The 22,027-nt window shown below is 38.6% G+C and overlaps 1 protein-coding gene across 2 annotated transcripts in view; it reads right to left on the bottom strand.

Moving 5' to 3' along the window:
• Nucleotides 1–22,027, bottom strand: part of vps8 (VPS8 subunit of CORVET complex) — a 158,313-nt gene that overhangs the window by 22,741 nt on the left and 113,545 nt on the right. For both annotated transcript variants that reach the window (XM_049470132.1, XM_049470133.1), the window contains exons 41-43: nt 10,580–10,749; nt 8,418–8,607; nt 6,253–6,306 (exon numbers count right to left, since the gene is read on the bottom strand). In XM_049470132.1, the coding sequence (XP_049326089.1) occupies nt 6,253–6,306; nt 8,418–8,607; nt 10,580–10,749 (414 nt within the window). The remainder of the gene's footprint in view (nt 1–6,252; nt 6,307–8,417; nt 8,608–10,579; nt 10,750–22,027) is intronic.

Genomic DNA, 22,027 nt, shown 5'->3' with positions numbered 1-22,027 from the left:
ACAATCTGTCCAAAGATGGCCTGAGGCCAACAAATATTCTGTCCAAAACTGGTTTGAGGCTATTTCCAGAACTGACCTGAGGGCAATAACATTCTGTGCAAAGATAAACTGAGGGCAACAAATTCCGCACAAAAATGGTCTGAGCTCAACACAATTATGTCCAAAGATGGACTGAGTTCATTAAAATTCTATCCAGACACGACCTGAGCTCAAAATTTTGTCCAAAACTGTTCTAAAAATAAAATTCTGTTTAAGTATAAGAAACTATTTTAGTCATGTTTATTAATACCTGTAAATAAAAAATACCACATGTGGATCTAGTCCCTCTATATTTTACACAGATTGGATTATAGAATGTTTTTAGCAAAATTGGCAAATTTTCTTTCCATACGTTGTGCCAAATCCTGCCTCTCTGCCAGAATTTGACTCTCTTAACTGTTTCAAATTGTGGTAAAAAAAAAGAAGAAAAAACTAAACTGTTTTGGTTTTAGTCTGTTAGAAACTCCTCCCACGCTGGTGATGCTCTGATTAGTGGTCTGTACGTGACGGTGCTGCTGAATAGAGCAGCTTAATTACACCGGGTTCATCATTATCACTTTCACATGGCAACAGGAGAGGCAGATGATGAGGAGAAGAGGAAGATAGAGGGGTGGAAGGAGGAGGAGGAGGAGGAGGAGGGGAAATAGAGGAGAAAAAGGTCAAACGGGTCGTGTCACATCTCCTCCTGTCTCTCACACTCACTGTCACTCTGAATGAAGAGCTGGGTCATCTCCACCGACAAGCAGCGGATTCTTAATACAGAAAGAGAGAGAGAGGGAAAGAGAATCAGAAAGATTGAGAGAAAGAGAGAGAGAGAGGGAAAGAGAAACAGAAAGAGAAGAGGAAGATTGAAAGAGAGAGAGAGAGCAAAAAAGTGAAGGAAATGTCAGAATAAAGGAGCGAGAGCATAAGAATGAAAGAGATAGGGCGAAAAAGAGAAAAAGTGTGTGAGAGAGAGACAGAACAAGAGAGCAAAAGAAAAGCAAGAAAAAGGATGAGAAAATGAAAGATGGAAATGAGAGAGTGAGGGAGAGAGAGCAAGAAACGAAGCAAGAGAGAAAGCAAAATAAGGACGCAAAAGACAAAGAGCAAAGAGTGAGATTGAGAGAGTGAGCGAGAGAGAACGAGGCAGAGATAGTTACTGATGAACGCGAGAGAAAGAGAAAGGGCGTGATGGATTGAGAGAGCAAGAAAGAAGGCCAGAGAGAGAAAGAAAACATTGTGAGAGTGATGAGAGAGTGAGTGAAAGAAAGAAATCAGCAGAGATAGATACTGAGGAACGCGAGAGAAAGAGAAAAAAGCATGATAAATTAAGCGAGAGCAAGACAGAAGGCGAGAGAGAGAGAAAAGATTGTGAGAGTGATGAGAGAGTGAGCAAAAGAGTGAGGGAGAGAGAAATCAGCAGAGATAGATACTGATGAATGCGAAGAAAGAAAGAGCGTGATAAATTAAGAAAGAGCAAGAAAGAAGGTGAGAGAGAGAGGGAGAAGAGGGTTAGAGTGATGAGAGAGAGATTGAGGAATAGTGTGAGTGAAAGAAAAACCAGCAGAGATAGATACTGATGAACGCGAGAGAAAGAGCGTGAGAGTAATGAGAGAGAGAGAGAGAGAGCAATAGGGTGAGTGAAAGAGAAACCAGCAGAGGTAGATACTGATGAACGCAAGAAAGAGAAAGAGCGTGATAAATTGAGAGAGCAAGAAAGAAGGTGACAGAGAGAGAAAAGATTGTGAGAGTGATGAGGGAGAGTGAGGAATAGAGTGAGTGAAAGAGAAACCAGAAGAGACAGATACTGATGAACGCGAGAAAAAGAGCGTGAGAGTAATGAGAGAGAGAGAGAGAGAGAGAGAGAGAGAGCAATAGGGTGAGTGAAAGAGAAACCAGCAGAGGTAGCTACTCATGAACGCGAGAGAAAGAGAAAGAGCGTGATAAATTAAGAGAGCGCAGGAAAGAAGGTGAGAGAGAGAGAAAAGATTGTGAGAGTGATAAGAGAGAGAGTGAGGAATAGAGTGAGTGAAAGAGAAACCAGCAGAGATAGATACTGATGAAAGAGAGAGAAAGAGAAAGGGCGTGATAAATTGAGAGCAAGAAAGAAGGCGAGAGAGAGAGAGAAAAGATTGTGAGAGTGATGAGAGAGAGAGTGAGCAAAAGAGTGAGGGAGAGAGAAACCAGCAGAGATAGATACTGATGAGCGTGAGAGAAAGAGGAAGAACGTGATAAATTAAGAGAGTAAGAAAAAAGGTGTGAGAGAGAAAAGCTTGTAAGAGTGATGAGAGAGAGAGTGAGCAATAGAGTGAGTAAAAGAGAAACCAGCAGAGATAGATACTGATGAACGCGAGAAAAAGAGAAAGAACGTGATAAAATGAGAGAGAGCAAGAAAGAAAGTGAGAGAGAGAGAAAAGATTGTGAGAGTGATGAGAGGGGGAGTGATCAATAGAGTGAGTGAACGAGAAACCAGAAGAGATAGATACTGATGAACGCGAGAGAAAGAGAAAGAGCGTGATAAAATGAGAGAGAGCAAGAAAGAAGGTGAGAGAGAGAGAAAAGATTGTGAGAGTGGTGAGAGTGGGAGTGATCAATAGAGTGAGTGAACGAGAAACCAGAAGAGATAGATACTGATGAACGCGAGAGAAAGAGCGTGAGCGTGAGAGTAATGAGAGAGAGAGAGCAATAGGGTGAGTGAAAGAGAAACCAGCAGAGGTAGCTACTCATGAACGCGAGAGAAAGAGAAAGAGAAAGAGCGTGATAAATTAAGAGAGCGCAGGAAAGAAGGTGAGAGAGAGAGAGAAAAGATTGTGAGAGTGATGAGAGAGAGAGAGTGAGGAATAGAGTGAGTGAAAGAGAAACCAGCAGAAATAGATACTGATGAGCGTGAGAGAAAGAGCGTGAGAGTGATGAGAGAGAGAGAGAGCAATAGGGTGAGTGAAAGAGAAACCAGCAGAGGTAGCTACTCATGAATGCGAGAGAAAGAGAAAGAGTGTGATAAATTAAGAGACAGAAAAGAGAAGTCAGTGTGTTATAGAGTGGAACGAGAGAGAGAGTCAGAAAGAGAAAGAGATAAATGAAGAGACAGGGAGAGATGAGCAGAAAAAAGGCAGGCAGATGGCGAGGGGGGGGTGGAGACTGGGTGGCATCTTTGGGTTCATCCCTCGCTCGCTTCATCTCTCCAGTGAATGAGTGCAGGGAGAGTAAAGGATGGGATGAGTGCTGTGGGGTTAAGGCCATGGTAACCAGGCTAATGCTGGGAGAGATGGCGAGGAGAGTGGGAGGCGGCCTCAGTTTCACACATCGCTGCTCTCACTAAAAGAGAAAGAGAGCTTTCCCTCTCTCTCGCGCTCTCTCTCTCTCTCTCTCTCTCGCGCTCTGCCTCTTCAGAGTACACTCACTCGTGGCACGGCGGCCGCAGCCTGCAGCGAGGCGAGTGTTGCTGAGTTTGAGCTGAGCTCGTACAGAAAGGAGGATCAGCAACAAGAGGAATCTGTCAGTGACAGTACAGCTACAGTACTGTAAGAAGTCTTTACATAATATATATCTTAGGGATGCACAATGACATCAGAATTATATCGGTATCTGCCGATTATTGCTTTTAATGGCCTAGATTTTTGCTGAAATTTCAAACCGATACAGTACAGCTACAGTACTATAAAAAAGCCTTTACATAATATCTGTTGTAGGGATGCACGATGATATCAGAATTATATCGGTATCTGCCGATTATTGCTTTTAATGGCCTAGATTTTTGCCGATATTTCAAACCGATACAGTACAGCTACAGTACTGTAAAAAAGCCTTTACATAATATCTGTTGTAGGGATGCACGATGATATCAGAATTATATCGGTATCTGCCGATTATTACTTTTAATGGCCTAGATTTGCCCGATATTTCAAACCAATACATTACAGCTACAGTAATGCAAGGAAGCCTTTACATAATATCTCTTTTGGGGATGCACAATGATATCAGAATTATATCGGTATCTGCCGATTATTGCTTTTTAACGGCCCAGATTTGGCCGATATTTTAAACCGATACAGTACAGCTACAGTACTGTAAGGAAGTCTTTACATAATATCTGTTTTAGAGATGCACGATGATATCAGAATTATATCAGTATTGGCCAATAATTGCTTTTAACTGCGCAGATTTGGCCAATAATTTAAACCGATACAGTACAGCTACAGTAGTGTAAGGCAGCCTTTACATAATATTTGTTTTAGGGATGCACAATGACATCGGAATTATATCGGTATCTGCCGATTATTGCTTTTAATGGACTAGATTTTACCGATATTTTACACCGATACTTGGAGTATTTATTGAATTCTGGAAAAGGACAAAGCAACACTGACTGTTGGCCTATTGTTAATAAATGTCACAATTGTTTTTTGTCTAAAACTGCCTGAGCTAAACAAAATTCTGATCAAAGATGGTCTGAGCTCAACAAAATGCCTTACAATTCGATCCAAGCCCAACAAACTTCCACCTAAAACTGGCCAAAGCTCAAAAATAGTTCTGTCTAAAATGTATCCAAGCTAGAGGTGGGATAAAATATGAATATTGCAATATATTGTACTGTTATCTACGGTGGCCGAGAAAGCCCAACGCAGTGCAAATTGAAAAGCGCTGCAAAAGCACAAAACACATCCATCAAAATTACAACACAGGCGCAGCAAATAGAAAAACGCGCTGCAAAAAGAAAAACGCGCTGCAAATAGAAAAACGCGCTGCAAATAGAACCACAACACAACGGAAGTGAGTCACAACGGAATTTTCCCGGGGGACCTTAAAAGATGCTGTACCAGCTGTATACAAAGGACAATAAGTGGCAAACAAGCTTCTGAAAAGTAAGTTATGTTTATTACCTGTGATTACCACGGTTGTGTGCATATTATTAAAAGTTCTGCTTCACAAAACGCCTTGTTTGCCACGTATTGTCCTTTGTACACATAGTGAAGTCCGAGACGTTACTGAAGACGCAGCTTAGCTGGTACAGTATCTTTTAAGGTCCCCCGGGAAAATTCCGTTGTGTTGTGACTCACTTCCGTTGTGTTGTGGTTCTATTTGCAGCACGTTTTTCTATTTGCAGCGCGTTTTTCTATTTGCTGCGCCTGTGTTGTTATTTTGATGGATGTGTTTTGTGCTTTTGCAGCGCTTTTCAATTTGCACTGCGTTGGGCTTTCTCAGCCACCGTAGTTATCACACTCAATATTTTCATCGAAATGTATGCACTCCAAACTGCAACTCACGTATGCTTACTAAAATCACACCCTCTTATAAGGCGCATTGTAAGTGAAAATAGTATGGAATAGGGGTGTCGCCATGTTTCCCTGTCTCATCGGTTACTAGCACCACTTACTAGCATTGCTTAGCGCTAGTAAATGCCGCCTGACATTGCTACATTGTCACTGAGGAACCCTGAGTGTTCCAGTAGGCCAGGAAGCTATCAGCTAGTAGGGCTTGTTTTACCACTATAAACACACAGACTACAGCTCAGTATACTCGCCTCTAAACGGGAAAAGAGCTAGCACTGCAGTTAGCGGCTAAGGCTAATACTGCTCCAGCCTTATTGCTGGAGAAACTTCATTAAAACTCCCTTATTACTCTGTAATTCAGCGGAGTGACTTCACTGCTTCTTAATACCTGACTGATAAAATTTAAACATATGGCGCACTGGCGATTTTTGGGAAAATTAAAGGATTTTAAGTGCACCTCATAGTCCAAAAAAAATACGGTACCATAGAATTGCGCTTTTCCAACAGGACGATACTTGTCCACATGCTGCTGCTATCTCAAGAGCTTGCATTAAAGACAGTTTAAAATACTATAAGATCTATTTATGATCATAACATGGATAACTCTCTTTATACATTGATTTATATACTGCTATCCCATGACTTTTGGCATGTCAGTTTATGTACTGTATCTTCAAATCCCAGCTGGCATCAAACCGCATTTGACCAAAGGTGACCTTTGATGAAGATGATCATCAACAAATCATCCTAAAATGAAAAAAAGCAATCGCCAAGCAACCGGACTGTGATGAAAATCACATCTGGAACAATCCCATACAGCATCACTCAAAACCACCTGATCACAAACAGATTAAATAATCTTAATCCAATCAAGTGTAATAATCCCATTACAGATTATAATCCAATTATAATCATATCACATAATCCACCCCACGCCCCCCCCCCCCCCCCCCCCCCTTACCTTTCTCCCATGAGCCTCTGCGGCGCTCCCCCGGTGCGTGGACGTCACTTTGGTCTGAAACAAAAACGAGGCATGGCAGGTGAGGACTCTGACACACAGCTGGACTGACAGAAAGAGGGGAAAAAACGAGTGCGGGATGGAAGAGAAGAGAGATAAGAATGGACAGGCTCAATTATAGCCCTGCGGTGGTCTCAACCTCCGCAAATATCACCCCCCCTCTTATCGCCTATCGAGAGAAAACGTGAGCCGTGCTCAGAAAATACGCTAGATTATTTTAGCAGTGAAGTGTCTGAATGGAGCTGAAAGGGCATTTGAATCATTTTTTCCATTCGGATATTCTCTTTTTAATACAAAACACTTCAATATTCCAGAGAGAAAATATCAAAAGACTGTCAGGCAGCAAAAGAGCCCTTCAGTTTCTGAATCAGTTTCTCTGATTTTGCTATTTATAGATTTATGTTTGAGTAAAATGAACATTGTTGTTTTATTCTAAAAACTTCAGACAACATTTCTCCCAAATTCCAAATAAACATATTGTCATTTAGAGCATTTATTTGCTCTAAATGATGAGAAATAACAAAAAAAGATGCAGAGCTTTCAGACCTCCAATAATGCAAAGAAAAAGAGTTCATATTCATAAAGTTTTAAGAATATATACCAACAAAATGCAGCTGTATTATTTTCATTAATTTGTGTTGATTGCTAAAATATAACTAAATATATTTATACACTTTTGCACTTGGTTGATTTGTTGTGCACCATTTAAAATTAGTGAAATAAACCTGTGTCAAAAGGAGATTAAAATACTTCAGTAGAAGTTGAAGTATCAACTCAAGCTTTTTACTCTTTACGTAAAAAAGTAAAAGTACTGCTTTCAAAACTACTTAAAGTATAAAAGTAAAAGTAATGTAAAATGGGGGGAAAATGACATTAAGAACCAAAGCTTAGGCCGTGGCACAGAGTCCTATAGTGCACTGGATGAAGAGATTTATCTGGAAAAGGTTTTCTTTTTTTTTTTTTTTGAACGATGAGGAGCCGGAATGAAAAGACAATTGTGTGAAAATGTAAGAAGTAGCAGTAAGAAGCTGTGTGAAAAATAATATTTACTACAGTAAAGTATATATAATCTACATCTCTACTTAAGTAACTTGGGCAAGTAGAGTGTTATAAAGCTCCATCAAATTTCTCTTTTTTATTTGGGGATTAGTTAGTTGAGGAGTTGGGGTTGAGCTACTCTAACTAAATCAGGATAAACTCTTTTTAATACCACTAATTTCAGAGGAAATAAAGAGAAAGAGCAGGTGTTCCAGTTAGGGGTGTAAGAGTATGTGTATTCTTTATGAACCGTAATGGTATGGGGATCACGGTTTGGTTCGCGTAAATGCACACAGAATACACGGTACACAGGCAGTCTACAGGAGACTTGTGGAACCAATGAACACAACGCGGAAAGTGTAGCGCTGTTGCTGTTAGCAACTCGCTACTGACTTAGCTTGTGCTGAGAAGTTTAGCCCTGAGCGTGCACAAAAAACACAGATCATTCAAACTGTCCACACATCGTTGCTGCGCTGCCATAGAAAACTAATGGTCACCTGTCGCTTTCCAGTGTGAACGCAGGGTTAGGCGCTTGTACTGTCTCTCGCTTGCTTGTGCGTCTGTCCGTCCCTCCAATAAAGTAACACAATCATATTCACTGTTTTTTTTGTTCCAACAAGATCCAAAAGATAAAGGCTCTCATGATGACAGTAGGAGAGAACCCTGGTTTTAAGCATTTAATAATAAAAGAGCTCGAGATCCGTTACAATACTCCATCCCAAAAAACAAAACATTGTTATTATGAAGTTAATAAAGGTGAGGTTATACAGAATAACCAGCCTCTTTATTTTTTCCACCAATCGAAAACTTACCGAACCGTGGGGTTTATACAGAGGTGTGAACTGAAGTGTAAATTTTGTATACTATTACACACCTAGTCCCAATACTTGTGTCCATATAGTGTACCTAGATTTAACCAGTTCATTACATGGCTGTCTTCTGCATAGGATTGTACAGTGTATTGCAAAATTTATTTTTATACATATAACCCGGTTATATCTCTCTCTCTCTGTATCATCTTCATAAATACAGGACAACTAAAGGAGGTCAGAAGAAGTCAGTGAGCTGACCTGTGCTAGGGAGGTGGACCTGGCTCTTCTGCCTTCAGCGGAGACCCGCTCACCTGGCCGAGAGCCCTGGCTGGAGGTGCATTTATAACAGATCCATGACTGAGATCTGTCTCCTACGAGCCCCGGCTCTTTCACAATAACCCCCTGCTCCTTCCTCTGCAGACACTGGCAGTGGTAAAGGTGGCCACAGCTGGAAAAAACACACACAAACACAGATATACACACACACACACATTCAGATATCCAGTAGGCTTTGGTTGCCAAGCAACATAATAATCATCCAGGATGGTTCCATGAAGAGCAATGTTATCGTCTCATTTAAAATGAGTGAAATACACCCGCTATGAACTGTGCGCATGTTAGACACACAATACACAACAAAAAAACACACCAAACAGTGGAGAACAATGCTATTGTGTTCTTAAACAATGGATAATTTGATTGAACTCGTGTGTACTCCTGCAGAGCTACAGTATCTCTCAAAAATAAATACACCCCTCACTTTTCTGTAAATATTTGATTATATCTTTTCATGTGACAACACTGAAGATATGACACTTTGATACAGTGTAAAGTAGTCAGCGTACAGCTGCAGTATAACAGGGTACAGTATAACTCAGCACACATTTGCCATTCATTTCTAAATCACTGGCAACAGAAGTGAGTACACTTCTCAGTGAAAATGGCCACTAGATCACTATGGTTCACTATAGTTTCATTATAGGTAATTGCCACAGGAATCCTCTTCCATATCCCTCCATAACGACATCAGAGAGCTGGTGGGTGTGTCCCAATTCAGGAGCTGCATCCTTTGAAGGACTCATTTTGAAGGCCGATTACGTCACAGCGGTGCGACTAGACTGTCCGATTACGAAGACTCCTTCGAATGCGGCCTTACCGGGTGCATCCTTCACAGCCTACAGTATCCCAAGATTCATTGCGTGCCGGCTTATTTCAGCACGAAAAGGGCGGAGTCAGCAGAGGAGTCGGCTGTTTTATGTAGTATATGTAGTATTATGTAGTTTATAGATTTATAAATACTTATAGATATTATAAATATTATTTATATATTATATCATTTTTATTATTTAGTTTATATATATATAAATATATAAATATATAAGTATGATTTAGTTTATATATGTAGTATCATGTTTATGTTGTTATATGTTTATAGATATATAAATACTTATATTTATTTACATAAACTAAATAATATAAATTATGTGTGTGTATGTATTAATGTATGATTTAGTTTATTTATAAGTATTGTTTATTTAATATATATATATATATAGTATTTATATATCTATAAACTACATATTACAATATATAAATATAAACTAAATAATACTTTATTCTAATTTATTTTCTTTTTTCCAACTTCATTTCAAACGCCCTTTTATTTGTTTATGTTCAGTTCCACCCGTTCACATTTAAAATATTTAAGTATTTGCACAGTTAATTAACCTGAACTTAATTAGTTTGGTATTTTGTGGTCTGAAGCAAAACGAGAATCAAAATCTCTGGCTCATTTCTCAGCTCTGACTTCGGTAGTGGCGGGTAGAATCTCAAACAGGAAACAGTAAATACTCCGTAGGGTAGACTGTCCCATTTCAGTAGAGCCGCTGCAGCCTACCCATCCTTGAAAGGACACACTTTCGTAGACCGCGTCCTTCGTAGGATGCAGCCCCTGAATTGGGTCACACTGCTTGTCTTCCTTCATCTTCTGCTTGAGGATGCCCCACAGGTGCTCAACTGAGTTTAAGTCTGGATACAAACTTGCCTATAACCTACAAAATTCTCTTCTTAAAAATGAGTGAAATACACCCGCTATGAACCAAGCGCATGATAGTGTACAGCTACAGTATAACAGTATAATACATTTATTGAGCCCTCAAAATAACTTACAGCTCTCTTATGTGCTTTACTCACCCAAATAAACAGTTTTCTGGAGAGAAATCTGTGTAGATAAACATCCAGTGCTTTTTTTTTTTAAGAATTACAGTTTTGTTTACTTAACCTAGCTTAGCTTTACAGCCTGCTGAATTAGATGGAAAATACTGCACCATCATAAAATGCGAGTTATGTATGAAAATAGACCAGAAAATAGAGGTTTGCTGTATTTGTGTGTGTGTGCATGTTTGTGTGTGCGTATGTACCTGAAGATGATGACCTCCTCCTCGCTCTCCTGTCGCCTCTTGTACTGTTGCAGGCAGATGTTGCAGTGGTCCTGCCGGGGGTGGAGCCCCCTGCTGACGGCTTTACGCAGGTGCGCCAGAGACCAGTGCAGGTCTGAGTTCAGCAGATTGGTAGTGGTTTCTAACAGAGTCTGAAAAAGAGAGAAACACACACACAACACATCATTATTAAACAATATTATTATACAGTATATACAGCTTTGGAAAAGTGATGAGTTTCTTTGATTTTACTAAATTAAAAACTCTGGAATATAATCAAGAAGAAGATGGATGATCACAAGCCATCAAACCAAACTGAACTGCTTGAATTTTTGCACCAGAAGTGATTAGCATAAAGTTATCCAAAAGCAGTGTGTAAGACTGACTGGTGGAGGAGAACATGATGCCAAGATGCATGAAAACTGTGATCAAAACCAGGGTTATTCCACCAAATATTGATTTCTGAACTCTTAAAACTTTATGAATATGAACTTTTTTTTTCTTTGCATTATTTGAGGTCTGAAAGCTCTGCGTTTTTTTTGTTATTTCAGCCATTTCCCATTTTCTGCAAATAAATGAGAATATTTTTTTTTTTTAAACTTTATTTTTTTATTGTCTTTTAACATATAAAGGACAAAAAAAAAAAAAAAAAAAAAAAAAAACAACAGAGAAGGCAGATCAGGCATTTGACAAGGGTCTTCAAAGGGTCATGTAAATGCTATACATATATTTATATTAAGTAGGCAAAGAAAATAAAGGCAAGTCCTGTGAGGGCACAAAACAAAAAGAAGTCTAAAATGTGAATTTCAATTTATGAATCAATAAGGTAAATTAGCTCAGAGCCAGGTAGGATTTCCAGTTTCCCCAGTATGTTTTAAATCTTTTAGCCGATTGTCTTATTGAAAAGGTCATTTTCTCCATGACATAAATCTCCTGAACAATTTCAACCCAATCAGAAAGAGTTGGGGATTCTTTACTCAGCCACTTTTTAGTTATTGCTTTTTTACTACCCGCTAATAGTATTTGTAACAAATACCTATCCGAGTTTCTTAATTCGGCTGGTACATTTCCCAGATAAATGACACTAAAATTGAAATCAAGATCGTAATTGAGTATTGATCTAATCTCCTTTACCACATCAACCCAATATTCAGAAATGTTTGGGCAATCCCAAAATATGTGGAAAGGACCAGCAGACATATTGCCACATATCCTCCAGCACTGACCATGTGCAGGGTTGTTGCTTTGTACCTTTTTGATATTTGGAGTTATAAAAAATCTTAAAATATTTTTCCAAGTAAATTCCCTCCATAGACTTGAGCTAGAGGTAGTAGACAATGTCCTACATATGTTTGTCCAATCATCCTCAGTTAACATTATATTAGCCTCTTTTTCCCATCTTGATTTGACATACATTGTGGAGAACCCCTTTTCCAGCTGTAATGATGAGTAGATCCTAGAAATTAGACCTCGGTTGGTGTTCCCTTTGTATGAGTCAGTAAATATTTTAATTAAAGTCAGTCCCTTCTCTCCCACTGTTTTAATGTTTTTTTCAAAATAAGATCTCATTTGAAGATATCTAAAGAAATCTTGTTTTTCCAGACTATATTTTTTTGTAAGTTGCTGAAAACTTTCTATATCCTTTCTGGCAAATACTGTGCAGTATGATGTTATACCCCTATTTATCCAGTATTTAAACCTAACATCTAGCTTTGCTGGTGTGAATTCTGTGTCATATGCTACCCAGCGCAAAATTCGTACATTTCTTTCAAATTCTGAATTTTTCAATTCTTTATACCAAATATTTAGAGGGACCGTAATCCAATTTTTCATTTTAACTAAGTATTTCTTTAAGAGGTTTTTGTCTCCTAATATAGATTGCAAGGGTACATCTAGTTGACTTTGTTCTAAATCTTTCCATTTTGCCTCAAGGTCTGAATTACACCAACATACCAGAAATCGTACCTGTGCCGCTTTATAATAGTCTTCTAAACAGGGTACGGCCATTCCGCCCTGATTTTTGGGTAGTTGTAATGTTCGTAATCTAATTCTTGGTTTTTGTTTCCCCCAAATAAAGGTTGAGATCATTCTTTTCCACTCGCAAAACTGTTTATGAGGTATTTCCACGGGTAATGATTGAAAAAGAAAAAGCAGCCTAGGTAATATATTCATTTTTATAACATCTATTCGGTTGGACATGTTCATTGGCAATGATGACCAACGGTTAAGGTCTGACTTAATTTCGGCTGTTATTGGGATATAGTTTTGCATATAGATAGCAGATAAGTCTTTAGGTATATGCACTCCTAAATATTTAATAGAAGAGTTTTCCCATTTAAACATTTGTTTTTTGTTAACTCCTACTTGTGGGTTATAATTAAACGTTAGAATTTGAGTTTTGGGTAAATTAAGCTTATAACCTGAGTATGTTCCAAATGTTTTGAGCTGAGATAATATTTTAGGTAAACTCACTTGAGGCTTAGTTAGTGTCAAAAGTATGTCATCTGCGTATAGACATATCTTATATTCTGTATTTTTAATAATCACTCCTGTTATATTTTTATCCTCTCTAATTGTCTGTGCTAGTGGTTCTATAAAAAGAGTAAAAAGTGTGGGGCTAAGTGGGCATCCCTGTCTGCATCCTCTCTCAAGAGATACTGGTTTAGATAAATTTCCGTTTATTTTAATTCTGGCCATTGGAGAGCAATACAAAGATTTCAGACAGCTAATCACTTGGTTATTAAATCCAAATTTTTCAAGGGCCAAATACAGATATTCCCATCGAACTGAGTCGAATGCCTTCTCGGCATCCAGACTTAGAACTAAAGAGTCAGTGTGACTGTTTTTCATATGCTCAATAAGGTAAAGAGTGCGTCTCACATTATCTTGGGTATGTCTATTTTTAACAAAACCAGTTTGATCTGTATCTATCAGGTCTGGGATAATATCCTCCAATCGTATTGCTAGTATTGATGCGAATAACCTATAATCAATATTTAGAACAGAAATAGGTCTATAGGAGCCACAATCTGTAATATCTTTACCTGTTTTAGGGATTACTGAGATTATTGCTTGTCTCCAGGATGGTGGGGGCTCTCCCCCTTTGAGTACATAGTTAAAGCAGTCTTTAAGCAGTGGTATTATTATCTTTCTTAGGATCTTATACCATTCTGATGGGTAACCGTCAGCACCTGGCATTTTATTAGTTTTCAATCTTGATATAGCTCTGTTTATTTCTTCTTCCGTTATCTCCTGAGTTAATTTTTCATTTTGTTTAGTTCCTATTGATGGTAAGTCCAAAGACATCAAAAATTGTAATGTGTCTTCTAATTCAGCTGCTGAGGGTTGGGCATATAACTTTGTGTAGTACTTTTCAAAAGAATGTTGTATGTCTTCCATTTTGTCACACATTTTATTAGTCTGGGGGTCCTTTACTTTTTGTATAAATCTCTCTGCTTGTTGTTTACGCAATCTCCATGCCAATATTTTTTTGAATTTTGGGCCATTCTCATAATAATTTTGTTTAATTAGTTTCAGTTTCTGCTCTATTTTATTTTCATACAATTCATTTAAATGTTGCTTTGTATTTCGAATCTGATCTAAAACACTAGCTTCATTATGTATCATGTGTTTACTTTCCAGGTGTTTTAATGTTTCGGTTAAATCTCTAATTTCTTTTCCTCTTTCCTTCTTTTTTTAAGCTGTCCACATTATAAGTTTACCTCTAATTACAGCTTTTGCGGCATCCCACAATATGCTGGGGCTTACTGTTTCATTATTGTTATTAATCATGTAGTCTTCAAATTCTTTCTTTATATATTTTACACACTGAGGGTCATTCAGAACACTGGTGTTAAGCCTCCATGCAGTCTCCTTGGGCATATTGTCCAAATGTAATGTTAAATATACACCTGCATGGTCAGAGATGTCTCTTATCCCTATTTCACAGTTCAGAATCCTATGTCTGTCTGAGTTAAACATGAAAAAATAATCAATCCTTGTATAAACGGAATGCGCATGGGAAAAGAAAGTGAAATGTTTATCAAGTGGATGAAGATCCCTCCACATATCTACCAAACCCGATTCTTTAAGTAATTTATTAATGTATTTTGCATCAGGGTTTATAGTCTTTATTCTACTTGAGGAGTCTAAGGAGGGGTGTAAATGAATATTCCAGTCCCCACCACATATCAGCACCCCTGATGTTTCTAACAATATCATATTAAAAATCTTCTTAATCAGTTTTTTATCGCTACCTGGTGGTCTGTATACATTCAGCAATGTAATTTCTTTGTGATCAAGAAGTCCCTTCACCATTATGTAACGTCCCTCTTTATCGATAATCTGTGATGAAAACTGGAAATTAATTCTGTTTGGGATAAGTATAGCTACCCCTCTTGTGTTTTTCTTTTCAAAAGAAGAATAATATAGGTTTTTAAATCCCATTTTTCGCAACTTCTCATGTTCAATATTCGAAAGATGTGTCTCCTGCCAAAAAATTATATCATGTTTTTCTTTTTTCATTTTAGATATTGCCTTACTTCGTTTGATAGGATTATGTAACCCGTTCACATTAAGAGTAATTATTTTATATTTTTGATGATGCATTTCCCTTGTCAAAAAATGAAAAACTCTTTACCACAGTATTTAAATATCACTAGATGCTTTGAGCAATGAATCTGCCTGAAACATAAAAGGAAACTTAACTGACTAATACACAAATTTAACAAAAGTGACTTCCATTTCTGAAGTATGAACTCAACTTCTGAATTAGGAAGGGAAGCCCTACGACCTAGAGGGGCCCTTCCCTGTGCGATCTGGTATTTCTGGCCGTTCGGCATCAGAACAGTGCACATAAAACGCAAACATCAATCACCAGACATACGGTCAGTTTCAAAGTTTGGGCTTATAACAGGAAATTCTCACGTAAGCTTTATATTTCAGTGTCCAAAGTGTTCAAGTTACTAAATAAGTGCTTTTACCAGATGTTATGGGAAGCTATCCAGTTCTTTAAATGTTTGCGGGCTCTCGTGTAGTATCGGCATGGTGGCGGAATCCCTTCAGCTTCTCCTGAATATGCCTAAATCGAGCCTCGCGTTGCCTGCGTGATGTTCCTCCCGCTGGTTCCCATGAGAGATCTTTCATTCTCAACGAGTGTGCGCCTCGTTCAGTGACCTCAGCTTCAAGAGAGTCTATTCCTCTTTTCTTCAGATCCTCTCTCGCCTCCGCACCGCTGTTGTAAACAATTGGTCCGGTGTCCAAAAAGACCCGGAGTTTCGCTGGGTAAATGGTCTGGAAACGGAGCCCCCTTTCTTTAAGCGCTTTCCTGATTGTGGAAAAGGCTTTTCTTTTTCCCAGTATTTCAGACGGGTAGTCTTGCTCAAAAAACACCCTTCTGCCACTATGGTGTATCTCCTTCTTTTTCCAAGCGGAGCGGAGCACCAGCTCTTTGGTTTTATACTCCTGGAAACAGACCACTATAGACCTCGGGTTAGAGCCTTGTGGTGGTTTGGGTCCGAGAGACCGGTGGGAGCGCTGTATACCGAGGGTAGCGTCGGGGAGGGACAACTCTGTTGTGATAAACTTTTCCAGAAATACCTCCATATTCTCTCCCTCGGCTCCCTCCACAATCCCATGTATGCGTATGTTATTTCTGCGTGAGCGCGCCTCTAGGTCTGTTAGCTGAGCTTGAATGCTCTCCTGGAGCTCCAAAGTGTGGGAGAGCACCTGCTTAGCTTCGGTGCTCCACTCCTCCATTTCGGCTACTCGCTGCTCCGTCTCCTCGACTCTACCAGTTATTTCTTTCAGGTCAGATCTGATAGAGTTCAGCTTCTGATTGACTTCTTCTCTAAAGCCCACCAGTTCCTTTTTCAACATAAGCACAGTTTCGCCGAGTTCTTTTTTCACGTCCGAACGGATCTCCTTTATCTCAGTAATGATGTTAGCTTGGATAGCTTCCATAGCTTGATACTCGGTGAGATTGCTAGCGTCGTCGCTGGCGTTTTCACTTACATTCGAGGGTTTGTCGTCCGTTTTGGGGTTTTGATCCAAATTTCCTCTTGTCTTTCTCTTGTGCCCCCCTTTCATGGCATAAAAAGAAAAAAAAATCTACTTGAATCCTCAGTATTTGTTGAAGGGGGAGTAAGACCGTCTGGGAGCCTGAAACTTAAGCTGCTGCTAGTGTCGGCGCCATACCGGAAGTCCGAGAATATTTTTATTTGGGAGAAATGTTGTCCGTAGTTTATAGAATAAAACAACAATGTTCATTTTACTCAAACATAAACCTATAAATAGCAAAATCAGAGAAACTGATTCAGAAAATGAAGTGCTCTCTTCATTTTTTCCAGAGCTGTATGCATTCAGATCATGTGACACCCCATCCAAACCTGACTTACTGAACATACCCTTCTCAACTCAGCTCAACTCAACTTTATTTATAGTGTGATTTAAAAACAACAGCCGCAACAAAGTGCTGTACATAGCAGATTATTGGATGAAAAAACAAATACTCGAAACAATAAGACAAATTAAAATATAAGTATCAATAAGAATAGTTTAGATGAATCTATAAGGCCAGTAAAGTAGAAGTAAAACATTAAAATAAGTAAAAATACTAAAACATAATGCACCAAAAAGGTGTTGTTAGATGACCTGAACTGAGCTGTCAGTGTTCCTCATATCAATGTCGTATGAGATTGTGATGAGACTCAGCGTCTAATCAGAGCTCACCTGTAATCATTTACATATCTGCCTGAGATGTACCTGCATGCTGAGTTCTGCAGCAGTCTGGGGTGTGTGTGCTTTAGCAGAGCAGATGAGTGTATATATAGAGAGCTGCTGTCATATAACATCTCCTGATATGCTGATAGACTGCTAAACCAGATCTGGAGACAGTGTAAATGAAAGCAATAGAAGATGTTTAGTTATTGCTATAACCATATGTTGCAGCCAGTTTCATCAGCTTCTGGGCTCTGTCTGTGTGTGTGTGTGTGTGTGTGTGTGTACTCTCGTGTGAGAGACAGGTTTATCTTGATCTGTTCTGAAACTCTTTCGGGAGCTAACTCTGTTTGGGGGATTGTTTGAGCATGTGGAGTGTGTGTACTATTTATAATGGAACTTTATCTGGTGTGTGCTTGTGTGTGTGTGTGTGTGTGTGTGTGTGTGTGTGTGTGTGTGTGTGTGTGTGTGTGAGTAAGAGTGTGTGTGTGTGTGTGTTAGGCACTCCTGTGTTTATATATTACTGTAGAGTCTGTGAAGAAAAGGAGATAAATTTGCCCAGATAAAGAAAGAAGTTGAAATAAATGTATTGGAAGTTGTATAGTATTATTTCCTTTAATATTAAGATTGACATTAGTAAGGAATCCAGTGTTGTGCCAAATTCAGCACCCCCGCCAGGAAAAGCACCCCCTCTCGGGAGCGCGCACCCACGTCTTCTTGGCTTTAACTTTTTTTTAGAAAATGAAAAAACCCAAGATGCTGTTCTGAGCTGCGCTGACTCCTAAGAAATAATGAAAAATAGCCATGTCACCTCTCCCGTGAGGGGGTGCTTTTCCTTGCGGGGGTGCTGAATTCAGCAACATAGTAGCAGCAGCATGTACACACCAGCTTCTTGATAAAAGAGCTTTAACTTAACTTAGAAATATGCTCTGAGAGGGGGTGCTTTTCATGGCGGGGGTTCTGAATTCGACACAACACCAGCAGTCGACAAACGCAGGGTTTAAGTTTACTCTCTTTGAAACATATGAGCTGTACAGGTCGAGGATAGTAGCTTCAACTGAGGTAACTTAGTATTTGATTGTTTATCAAAAACCTGGATGCTGTCTTCTTTGTAAACTGCACTCAAAAGTGACTTGAATGGCACTGCTTAGGTAAACTTCAGATTACAATAGCACTACTTAGGCAAATTTAGGAGGTAAAAGTATGATTTGTTTGACGTTTGCACTTTGTTTGTCTATTCTATCGTTGCTCAATGTTGCACCATGGTTTCTAAGGAACGTAATTTCATTACACTGTGAGATAGCACTGCTGTAAATGTATGAGGACAATAGCTCTACTGATGTTAATTGATAATTAAATAAACAATGATGATGTGAATTCATAATTAAAGTAGCACTGCTGAGATAAATGTATGAGGAGAATAGCTCTATTGATGTTAATTCATGATTAGATTTACAATGATTATGTAAATTCATATTTAAAGTAGCACTGCTGAGATAAATTTCATGAGGAGAATAGCTCTATTGATGTTAATTCATGATTAGATTAACAATGATGATGTAAATGCATAATTAAAGTAGCACTGCTGAGGTAAATGTATGAGGAGAATAGCTCTATTGACGTTAATTCATGATTATTTTAACAGTGATGTAAATTCATAATTAGAGTAGCACTACCACTGTGAATTTATGATTAGATACAGTTTCATCCACAATTATTATTTCAGTGCACCTCTAGGGCACTGCTGTGTTTATCTATTACTCTGAAGTGTGTGAACAAAAAGAGATGAATTTGCCCAGATAGAGATAGATAAATAGATAGAGAGATAGAGAGAGAGATAAATAGATAGAGAGAGATAGAGAGAGATAAATAGATAGAGAGAGATAGAGAGAGAGATAAATAGATAGAGAGAGAGATAGAGAGATAAATAGATAGAGATGGAGGGAGAGAGAGAGAGGTAGAGAGAGAGAGAGGTAGAGGGGTAGAGAGAGAGGTAGAGAGAGAGAGGTAGAGGTAGAGGGGTAGAGAGAGAGGTAGAGAGAGAGAGAGAGGTAGAGAGAGAGAGGTAGAAGGGTAGAGAGGTAGAGAGAGAGAGAGAGAGGTAGAGGGGTAGAGAGAGAGAGAGAGAGAGAGAGAGACGTAGAGGGGTAGAGAGAGAGAGAGAGAGAGAGAGGTAGAAGGGTAGAGAGAGAGGTAGAGAGGTAGCGAGGTAGAGAGAGAGAGAGAGAGAGAGAGAGAGAGAGAGGTAGAGGGGTAGAGAGAGAGAGAGAGAGAGAGAGAGAGAGGTAGAGAGGTAGAGAGAGAGAGAGAGAGAGAGGTAGAGGGGTAGAGAGAGAGAGAGAGAGAGAGAGAGGTAGAGAGAGAGAGAGAGAGAGAGGTAGAGGGGTAGAGAGAGAGTCATGCCTATCTGAAGGCCTTTCTAGTCTATTCCAGTCCATTAGCTTTGAGTGGCAAGCTGCAAATTCCCTTCAGTCACACCAAACATGACCGTAAACACACACACACACACACACACACACACACACAACCTGCGACACACACAGAAATATGCAACTGTGTTCAAACACACACACACCCTGCTATACACATAAATACACACACACACACACACACACACACACACACACAACCTGCGACACACACAGAAATATGCAACTGTGTACAAACACACACACCCTGCTATACACATAAATACGCACACAAATGTTCACACATCCTGCAACACAGACAACCTGCTACACACAAATATGCAACACACACACACAACCTGCTATACGCACACACACACCTGCCCAGTCTCGACGTCAGATGCAGCCTGAGGCAAGAAATCTCACCGAGTGTCCATGTCAACCTCTCACTTCCTCCATCACCCCCTTTATACCACCCCGTCACACCACCAGAACACACACACACACACACCGGCCTGTCAATCACACCACACGCTCAGATATGATAGGCTGTCCCTGAGAGCACGGCCAATCATAAGCTATTTGGATCAATTACTTCTATCATGAAGATACCTGGCACTGTCACTGGATTACAGACAGACAGACAGACAGAGAGAGAGAGCACGAAAGAGAGAAAGAAAGCAAGAGAGAGAAAATGGAAAAAAGAGTAAGAGGACATGAAAAAAGTAAGAAAGTTACAGGACATGAAAGAGAGAGAATAATAGAGAGACAGAGGGAAAATGAAAAAGAGTGAGAGAACATGAGAGACAGAGAGAGCAAGAAAGAGAATGTAAGAAAATGAAAAAGAAAGAGCGGACACGAAAAAGATAGTGAGAGAGAGAAAGCGAGCAAGAGAGAGAAGACAGAAAGAAAATGAAAGCGTGAGAGAGAGCAAGCAAGAGAGAGAGAAAAAGAAAGTGAGAAAGATACAGGAAGAGAGAGAGAGAGAGAGAATATAAAAGAGGCAGGATATGAAAGAGAAAGAAAATGAGCAACAGATACGGAGAGTATGTGAGCAAGTGCATGTAAGAGAGTAAGAGGAAAAGACAGAGCAAAAGAAAGAGAAAGAGAGTGCACAAAAGATAAAGTATGTATACGCTGTGAGGTTTTATCATGTAAGTGAGGTTAAAGAGTGTCCAACATGCTCATGGTAAGGCCACATGAATTATAGCAGTGGGTGCAGATTGATGAGACTCTCTTTTTCTGAAGTTTCTGAAGATGTTCCCCATGACAGTGGACAGTGGTCAGAGCAGTGAGTGTAGTGCTGGGCGATATGGGAAAAATCATACATCACGATATGGAATTTTTTATATCACGATAACGATATATATCACAATATGGATTTTTTTATGTCACGATAACGATATACATCACGATATGGAATTTTTTATATCACGATAACGATATACATCACGATATGTTTTTTTTATATCACGATAACGATATACATCACAATATGGAATTTTTTACATCACGATAACGATATACATCACGATATGGAATTTTTTACATCACGATAACGATATACATCACGATATGGAATTTTTTATATCACGATAACGATATACATCACGATATGGATTTTTTTATATCACGATAACGATATACATTACGATATGGATTTTTTTTATATCACGATAACAATATATATCGTGATATACCACATTTAAATGTGTTTTCAGTTATTCTTCGAAATAATAACATTGCTTACTTTTTTCCACCTTTATTTCAAAGTGACATTAAACCAAACTTTGACAAATGAGAATTACTACATTTTAGTGCAGCAATATATATATATATATATATATATATATATATATATATATATATATATATATTATGGCAAGCCAAACAGGAAATATATAATAAAAGCTGATATATATATAATGAAAGCCGATATATATATAATGAAAGCCGATATATATATAATGAAAGCGATATATATATAATGAAAGCCGATATATATATAATGAAAGCGATATATATATAATGAAAGCGATATATATATAATGAAAGCCGATATATATATAATGAAAGCCGATATATATATAATGAAAGCGATATATATATAATGAAAGCCGATATATATATAATGAAAGCCGATATATATATAATGAAAGCGATATATATATAATGAAAGCCGATATATATATAATGAAAGCCGATATATATATATATAATGAAAGCCGATATATATATAATGAAAGCGATATATATATATAATGAAAGCCGATATATATATAATGAAAGCCGATATATATATATA

This window comes from Astyanax mexicanus, chromosome 21 (genome assembly GCF_023375975.1).
Source record: "Astyanax mexicanus isolate ESR-SI-001 chromosome 21, AstMex3_surface, whole genome shotgun sequence".
Taxonomy (NCBI): domain Eukaryota; kingdom Metazoa; phylum Chordata; class Actinopteri; order Characiformes; family Acestrorhamphidae; genus Astyanax; species Astyanax mexicanus.
This window is presented reverse-complemented; position numbering and strand designations above follow the sequence as displayed.